The sequence below is a fragment of the Motacilla alba genome, chromosome 12 (assembly GCF_015832195.1).
Source record: "Motacilla alba alba isolate MOTALB_02 chromosome 12, Motacilla_alba_V1.0_pri, whole genome shotgun sequence".
Lineage (NCBI taxonomy): Eukaryota > Metazoa > Chordata > Aves > Passeriformes > Motacillidae > Motacilla > Motacilla alba.
Window position 1 is genome coordinate 20,162,640 of NC_052027.1, and position 9,631 is coordinate 20,172,270.

The 9,631-nt window shown below is 44.6% G+C and overlaps 1 protein-coding gene across 1 annotated transcript; it reads right to left on the reverse strand.

Annotated features, from left to right (window-relative positions):
- Positions 1-700: 700 nt before the first annotated feature.
- On the reverse strand, positions 701-1,416 carry LOC119706175 (histone H1-like). The gene is given in 2 exon segments (XM_038149438.1): positions 701-987; positions 990-1,416. Coding segments are annotated over 2 exon segments (714 nt in total).
- Positions 1,417-9,631: the final 8,215 nt, after the last annotated feature.

Sequence of the window (9,631 nt, forward strand, 5' to 3'; positions counted from 1 at the left end):
TTGTGTTCTTGTCAGGTGTTGGCTCTCCACAGCCAAACCCCTCCTCTTTTTGTGGCACATACAGTCCAGCTGTATGCTCTCACAGCTCCCCCTTTTCTGTTTTAAAATATAATAGCTGTGTTTATTATTATTTATTATCTGTCTGCAGGGCCCCTTTGCAGAAAAGACAACAAACATGGTACAAGGAGAATGAAATTCTTCACTAAACTGACAAACCTAATCTTTCTAGCTATTGGTGTGTCCCATCCATTTTTTACCATCGTGTCCAGGAGCTATCAAAGGTACAATGTTGCTGGCTGGCATGCTGTAGGCTAATTACTTAAAACTTACAACTTCAGTATTACAAGCAAACAAACCAACTTAAAAACTATCAGAGGTAACATTTAAAACTGTCAGAGGGAGCATTTTCTTTTGCTCATAATGTCCTTAAATTGTCTGACTTTTGAGGTCCAGGTGAAGTCACAGGTGAATTGCCATTCCAAAGGTCTGGGATTTCCATCCAGCTGGTGCAGAGGGTTGTTACTATCGAATACCAGCATCTATGGAAATACACGCATACCCTGCCCTGCGTGACAAGGTCCCATACCAGTACCTTTGGGTTAGGTAACTGGACATCGCTAGAGGACTGTAATGACAAAAAACTTATTTAAGATGACAGGGTTTATTTTAATGAGTAGACTCTCAATTTCTCTCAGTCGTCTTACTTCTTTTTTGGCACTGACTTCTTTGCCTTGGCTGCTTTGGGTTTGGCTGCCTTTGGCTTGGCTGCTTTGGACTTCACTGCTTTCGCCTTAGCTGGACTCTTCACTGCCTTTTTGGGGTGGCCCGCCTGTGGGGCTCTCTTGGGACTCTTGGCTGCTTTCTTGGCTGCTGTGCCTGCCAGCTTCTTCACTTCCTCGGGACTCGTCTTCACCGCCGCCGCTTTCTTGGGCTTCTTAGCAGAGTTGGTGGGCTTCTTGGCTGCCGGCTTCTTAGGCTTGGCAGCTGTCTTTTCCTTTTTGCCTTTTCTTTTGTCTCACCTAGCTTCTTGTTCAGCTTGAAAGAGCCAGAGGCACCGATGCCCTTGGTCTGCACCAGGGTGCCATTGCTGATGAGGCTCCTGGGCCCCAGCTTGATGCGGCTCTTGTTCTTCTCCACGTTGTAGCCACTGGTGGCCAGCGCCTTCCTGAGCGGGGCAAGGGAGAACCCCTTGCACTCCTTGGAGCCATGCACAGCCTTGGTGATCAGCTCGGTGACCCTGGGCCCCGCGGGCTCACGGGCCTTGGAGCCGCTCGCCGCCTTCTTCAGCTCACTGGTGGCAGCGGGCGCTGTGGCCAACACCGTGCCGCCTGTCCGCGACCCTGGGAAACCCCTGCAGCCGCCTGCCTGTGCTCTCCTCAGGGACTGCAGCCAAACCTTCCTCCTTTTATGACGCATACAGCCCAGCTGTGCACTGTCATAGCTGGCCGAAAGCCCCCCCGCTCCGTCCTCCCTTCTGCCCGCAGTAAAACCATGTCAGGAATTCCCTGGGAGGGCTGGTTTGGCTTTGGCCCCGCCTGGGGCTGCTCTGTCCAAAGGACAGTAGGATGGGCACATCCTTGGGAAAGGAGCAAGGTTTAATTCCATGTGCTGGTAGGGATGTGGTGTGACTGGGCAAATCAGATAAACTCTAAACTCTACCTTTCTTCCCTCTGAAAAATGGGGAATATGCCATCCCTTATCCACACTACATGAACACAAAAGCCTGATTGGTTTTTTGTATGCTTCTAATAAAAATAAATGCTACCTAAGCATCTACAACATGAGTTTAGGGTATTTCCTGTTTGCTTTAGTTTTTTCTTATTTCTTTTTAGAAAGAACTCAAACGAATTTTGCTACACCCACCAACTCTTTTTTTCTTAACTCTTTTTTCTTCCCAGTAAAAGATTTTTCTTAAGGATTACAGACTAATTTTACTGTACCCATATTGCACTGAAACAACTGGTAACTTTTTCTTGTGCCTACTCAGAGACCTGGCTCCTATAAATAGTATTTCACATGGCAGGCATATAATACCCGTGCTCTGTGGTCTCTGCCAACAGTTTGAGATATGGAAATGAGGTTAATATTAATCTAAAAGACATATTTTATTTGGAAACCCTTCTCTGCCTTTTCCCACATTGCTGTGGGAGAGGTGGGAAGCAGAGATGGACAGCAGCTTCATCCCTGTGAACAGATGGAAGGTGCAAAGCAGACATCTTCAAGAAGAGCTGACATTTTAAGCACTATCGAGTCTGCAGGGAGAGATAATATCGCTCCTGAGACATAAACATATACTTGGAAGAGCAGACAAGCTTTACAGCATCCAAGCTGAAAAAGCATTTTGAGCCTGAATGCTTCTTTTTATCATTCTATCCCTATGTGCAATAAAGATGTTATCTCCTCCCTCAAATCTTGTCTTGCTTGTATCCCAAGACCTTCTTGTCCAAAAGTATATCATATTTGACTTTCCAACTTGCTTTCCCATCCTTGATATTGATGTCTACATCTTCCCACCTTCAAGGCAATGCTGCATGTCCTGACCATGTGACACAGGATAAAGAGAGCAGGGGTTTATTTTTTATTTGCTGTCCTCATTGCTTTTACTGATGAATGTTTATTTATCCATCAGGTCAGAATGAGCAGTCATTTACTTGAGTAATTATGTCATTGTTTGTTATTAGGTTTTAAGTAACAGACATGAGTAAATAATAAGGCAATATAAATATAAATCTACTTAATTATCTGAGCCTTAAATGCCAGGCAATAATACCTAATCTAAAAAAAGAAACCCATGTGAATTACTAACATCAGAGAGACTTCAGAAACAATCTGTCTCTTATTAAATTTAAGTGGGTCAAATCCTGCAGCTCCTCAGTGTAGGGGAGAGGTTTGTTCAAGGATTTTAATGGACTACACCATGATAAATGATGACAGAAGGGGTGATAAATGCAATGTGTTGCTCATTAGGACAGGCAGAGATGGGCTGGTAAATGATGGGTACAGTTCTAATGATTTATTTGCAGAAGTGCTGAGAAATATTCAATCTTTAACTTAAGCTGTACATTGGGATGATAATAAGTGAGTTTTTGCATAACTTGAGTCTCAGGGAGTTGAATCTTACATTATTTGTCTTCTATATAAGCAGAAGTAATAGTAATAAGGAATAAAAATGTATATCCTAACAGATTGATTGAAATTACAACCTTAGGGATTTTCTTCATCAAAAACTTGCAGGAAGAATTTAGTGCTGTCTGGGTGTTTTCCACTAACTTCTGAAGAGCTCGTCTTTGGGTGAAGCATTAATAGGGAGTGAAGTGGAAAACTGACAAAAGCCTTCAGTGTTTCCTGGGTTTCAGCACTTTAAGTTGATCCTGTGGCACTTCTGGGCCCAGCCCATTGTGCTGTGCAGCTCAGATGAGCTTTCCTGGATCACCAGGACCCCAGGGCACCTTCCCTGCTCCAGAGTTTCCTCCCTCCCCATTTGAAATGGAAGGAATAACAATCCATTAAAACATTGCCTGTGCTTCTGCAGCAGCACAGGGAAAGAAGAGCTCACCTGGGAAGCGACCACATTTCCTGCTTTGTGTGTGCTCTTGGAGGGGTGATGGTGCAGCAGTGTGTTCTCAGTCTTTTACGGGATAAAACTGGATTTGGTAACTGGGAAGGAAGAAACGGCAGCCACAGATGGGAGGGAGATGGGGCAGGACGAGAGGGAAGGAAGGAGAAGGGAAGGGACCAACCGGCCCAAGGAAAGGAGCCTTAAACCTGTTATATAAAAGTGATGGCAGCTGTTCCAGGGCTTTGAGCATGCCAGTGCTCCTCAATTTATTTTACATTCCCCTGGGACAGTGATACGTGTGCTCTCTATCCCTCAGATGTGTGAAGGGAAATGAGTTCCTGCAGAGGGAATCTGGAGGGCTCTGACTGAGGCAGAGGAGGGGAATGGGCCTCAGGACAGTTTTAGAGATAAGTTTGCTGTGAGGACAGGGGTGGGAGCTCTGCTGCGTGGGCTGAATGGGGTTCCCAGCACATATGGCTGAGAGGGAACTGGTTTGCAGTTGTCTCACTGCCTTGCTAAGATTCACATCTTTGGAGTCTTTCAGGAGAGGACTGCAAACCTCAGAGCGCTGTTGAAGCTGCAGCTTTGCTGTTTCAATCTGCATGAATTTCAGAAGCAGCCTTCTACCTAAGCAAGTATTTTGGTATTGAATTAATTAGCAGATCTCTTACCACAGCACTTCCACAGGAACTCCACCCCACACCTGCACCCCTTCACCTTTTCTGGCTGCATCCCCAGCCAGTTTCTCAGCCAGGCTCGGAGGGTGCCAGCACGACTTGCCCTGAGCCCAAGTCCTGCCTGCTGTAATCCACTGCCTTTGCAGAGCTATCCCCACAATGACCTTGCTTAATGACGCCCCTGCAGAGCCTGGTGCTCAATCAGCCTCTGCAAAGCTGCTGGGGCTGCTCTGGCCCTGGGGACAGGCTGGGTCTGCAGTGGGCAGCTGGGGGTGCTCACAGGGTGCTCATGTGCTGTGCAGTGGGACAAGAAGGATATCACAGCACCCCTTCCCCACTTGGTTTTACTGCTCCCTCTGGCTCTGCAAATGTTTTGAGTTTTCCAAGTCGAAATAGAGGAGAAGCTGACGGCCACTGCCTCCAGTTATGAATTAATGTAACTGATGCAGCCTGGCTGCCAAAGAAGGTGTGAGGACTGCTGAGGTGAGCACCGTGCTGAGCCCATGCTGCTCTGTGAAACAGGCAGGCAAAAACTGCAGGATGCACAAGGGGGATCAAACACCTTCCACAGGGCAGTGCAGGTCACCAGTTTTCCCTAGAGCCACCAGGTTGAGCCCCTCTGCTCTGGAGCCAGGCTGGGAGAGCTGGGGGTGCTCATCTGGAGAGGAGAAAGCTTCAGGGAGAGCTCAGAGCCCCTTGCAGGGCCTAAAGAGGCTTCAGGAGAGCTGGAGAGGGACTGGGGACAAGGCATGGAGGGACAGGACAAGGTGCCATGGCATCAACCTGAAGGAGAGTAGATTTAGATTAGATTTTAGGAAGAAATTTTTCCCTGTGGGAAGAACTACCCTAAGAGTGGGAGGCCCTGGCACAGGGTGCCCAGAGCAGCTGTGGCTGCCCCTGGATCCCTGGCAGTGTCCAAGGCCAGGCTGGACACTTGGAGCAGCCTGGGACACTGGAAGGTGTCCATGCCCATGGGGGTGGGACTGAATGGGCTTTGAGGTCCTTCCAAGTAAACCATTCTGGGATTCTGTGATTTATTTAACTCTAGAGTTACTGGTAGCCTCTCATTTCCGTATGTTCCCTTCATTCCTACAGTTCTACCCTCTGGACTTTTGTCCCTTCCCTGTGCCCATGTCAGGGCTAGGAGGCAGTAGCAGGCAGGGAGCAGAGGGGCAGTGAGGCTCGGCCTGCAGCCAAAACCATCCTGCTCTTCTCAGATAGCATTGTGCCGAGGGGAAACAACATCTAAGAGTCACAGATAGGCCAGAATGACAACAGCACCGTTAAAGCCTTTGTCATTCGTGATGAATCTGTTATGAATAGAGTCAAAATTCTTAAAATAATAAATGTTATAGTGAATGTAATATAGTTATAAATGCGAAGTGTGATATAAATAAATTAGAAATAGTTACAAGAATTAAGAAGTTGAATTTTACCATGAGGAATCTTGTCCAGGCATGTTTTAAGAAACCAAGGAAAAGCAGTCTACAAGATTGGGACACACACATACCACACAGAAGGACTACATTTACATGTGAAGTAAAACAGCAGCACAGAGTTTCCAGGTTTTAGCTGAGTAAAGAATTACGCCATCAGCAGCACACCTGGCTGCTGACCATGACCGGGAGGGAGGGGTACAATACAGTTGAGGAAAATCCATTCAGGCTTGTAATCTGTTTCTGGGAAATCCCTTAAACATGTAAGAGATTTCCAGTAAGAGACTGTTTGACTTGTATATCTCCCCAGACATAGAGTTTTGTGTATTGTGAACGAGGTTTTTCAAGTTCTATCTAGTGCGAGACAAGGAGTCGATGAATTATTCCCAAGACATCCCGAGAGCTGGACCATCTTTCATCTGATAGCATTATCCTGGACAGGAGAAGTCTTTGGGACTCACTTGATTAAGAAAAGGACAAAGGACATCCTGGCCCGCGGCAAGAAAAAGAGTATAAGAACTGAACTCAAACTCACAGTCATGTGCCGCTCCACTCTGAGGCAGCAGGGGCCCAGAACTGCCTAGCATGTCACCCAGATTCTAGTCCCGGGCTAGACTCTGTCCGAATCGTGGCTGACCCAGATTTTGTCATTCAATTGTGAAATAAATTTTATACTTTGTTATTTCATAATCATTTGGCTCTCGCAAATTATTGATTCAATTTGATTGGCAATTTCATACGTAACAAATCCTTGCAAGAAGTGTTCCTCAGCTTCAGAGGATGAAGGTCTCTTTTTAAAGAGGAGCATCGGCTGATCTAAACCCAGATAAAATTCACAGCACTACACTGTATTCATCAGCACAGAGTCAGAAAGATGCTGGGTGCCACTGTCTCACACAGGAAAAAAAGTACAGCCAGCATCAGACCTCACAGCTTCAGAGTTTCTTTTGGAGCTAAACAAACTCCCAGCAATTTTCCAGCCAGGGATTCATTTCTGCTGCACTCTTACTTTCCAGACACAGCACAGCTACTCCTGGGGCTGTCAGACTGGGGCTGGGCCGTGCAGCCCTTTGAGAGCAGCAGGCTTACAGGGTGATCTCTCCTGTGCAACACTTGGTGCCCCCTGAGAAGTGTGATCCAAACAAGAAAACAACTTGCTGAAATCTTCCAACCAAACTGGTGTTCTAAAACTCATTTATTTGTGTGAATGATCTAATGAAAGTCAAACGAAATTCAGATTAAGATTTCTTCCACCAGAGGGACTGTTTTTTAGCATCTTTGAGAACTGAGCAGTATGACAAGAGGTAGGAGAGAAAAGGAACATGCTGGACTGAGTAATGACAATTATGATGAATGTATTTCAGCTACCTTAAACATACAACTTACTGTAAAAGAAATAAACAGCCAATCTGAGGAACTATTGGTTTTTTTAACATCCTCCAGAGCGATTATTTGTGAAAGATGTGCTTGTTGTGTTCCACTTCCATAAAACATGTACATAGGCAGGTTTCTGAGCATCACATCTTCCAACTCCAGCACAGGAGTTTGTGCTGAGACAGTGTTTTTCGGTTTGGGAAGGGAGCAGTAGGGTGTGGGTTATTATTAGGGCTTTTGTTCCTTTGTTCTGAATAGGGAAATTGAATGGTATTGAAGAAAATGGAATTTAAAAAAAGAACACTGGAATGGCATTGAAAGCAGGAGTACACCCTGTCCCTTCCATGGCAGGAGGGAAGCCAGCAGACCCTGTTACCCAAATACACTTATAGCACTAAGAGCTGTGTAAACCCTTTACCTGGATGTGCTTATCCAAATTCTTCATGGAGAACATGGTCAAGCATGGGACCAGGCTGCCAGGGCAGTGGGGGAGTCCCCACCCTTGTAAGTGTCCCTAATCTCGTGGGGATGGCACCTGGGGACACAGTTCAGTGGTGAACAGGGTGGTGGTACTGGGCTGATGGTTGGATTTAATGGTCCTAAATGTCCTTTCTGACCTTGATGATTCTGTGATTCTGTGTTTGTCTGGGGGATAATTCAGACAGGCTGTCCTATAAAATGATTAGGTACAAGTAGAAAGAGACTATTATACTCCTCTGTCTCTACTCATTTGAGCAGCCAGCTTGAATTCTTTTCTCTCTGTATGTTTCTCTGATTGCCTTCATATTCAAATTTAAATTAAAGCCAAAGATAACGGGCCAGAAGTTCTCACCTTTAACATGTGGATGCTTTTGCTATCAGCTCTGGTGTGTCATGCAGCAGCAGTGCTGCTGCTGTGAAGGAGCTGCTGGTGGAAAGGTTGAATGGAGCTTTGCTGATACATGGCTCATAAATCTGAGGAAGTCAGAGTTCTGATTTACACTTTAATTAAAGTATGTATCATACATATATTAACATTCAAATGCTTAACTAATATAAAGGTCAATGGAATGCAGAAGCTGCTCCCTTCCTACATTTTTTATTTCCACATTTTGTTTCACTCAGTCAAATGTGCACACAGAGCAATCAGGAAACTTAATCCAACAGTTTATAAGGAAAGATACAGTGATGTGTCTTAATCTAAATTCAAATTACTTTCTTCTGGGGAAAAAGTCATAGCTGTCAAAACCATTGCTGTACTAACTGTAAATTTATCACCTTTGTTACATAATCTCTGGGGAAATTAGATTATAAAACCTGTTTCTGATTCTTAAGGCTTACACACCAAACAATAAAAATTTGCCTTGATTCATAACCTGTTAGACTTCATTAAAAAATATGGAGCCTAGAGATTTATGAATAGCAGTGACATTGACGTAGCTTCATTTGCAAAGAAATTACATCCATAGCTCTGCATTAATCTGTAAATGCTTATGAATGAGAACTTATTTATAATTGTTGGGAAAAAATATTTGTAGGATTTACAAGTGCGATATGATTTATCTTGGAGAATTTATCATTTCAATTATATACAATTAATACCAGTCATAATTTAAGACTTCTGGTTGATGAAAGGCTGGGCATATTAACTAATTATCCTACTTTTCAGTTAGACATAAAGACTGTTGTGCTTTGAAAAGTTTAAGGACTGCAGGTTTTCATAATGTAATATCAAGCAATGGCACTGATGATCTGTTTTATATGATATAGATAATTCTTGTCTCCTAATTAAGTACAGAATTCTGTATTGCACTTGCAAGGGCAGACTGTCAATGTGAGGACTAAAAACTTCTGTAATGAATGTGAAAATACAGTTTTATAGTTGTAGGTGTTTATATCTACCTGGTCTCTCCTTCCTAGTCTGTACTAAGATCAGTTTGCAGCTTTTTCCTGGGGCACCTGCTTGGTCCTTTCCACAGCTCGGGGCCCTGTGGCACAGGGAAGTGGCACTCAGCAGGGACAGTGACATCATCCACCCACACCTGTGTTCCATATTTCAGGCAGTTCCTTGCCCAAATTAAATCAAGTTGGATGCTATGGCACCAAGGGTTTGTTTCCTGCAACAGGAATGACCATGGGAGAGCTTTTCTGGGCAAACCCCCTTTAATCATGAAACCTATGTTCCTGAGACTGTAAGTGCCATAAGGATGCAGCTGCTGTCCTGGCTCTGTATTCCCTGGGAAACTGGGTTACATTTGCAAATAAATTTGGTTCTGTTTGTGTTTTGTATCTACCAAAGCACCAGTCCCAGGGAAGACTCCTTAGCATTCCTTCCAATGTCCTTGACCTTGTGTCTACCTAAATCTGGAGTCTGAAATGGGAGGAGGGATGTCTCCACAAGAATATTTTAGCAATTGCTGGGAAGACTGGACAATGATATGAGAGAACGGGAGTTTCTTTTGAGTGCATGATGTAGAAATGGGAATAATTATAGTGCCTATGAATGCTTCCAGGCTGTTCTCTGGGCCCAGGAAGTCCTCAGTACAAGAATTACCAATCCAAGTTTTCACAGCACGACAATGTCCCTCAGTTCTCTCAATGTCAAA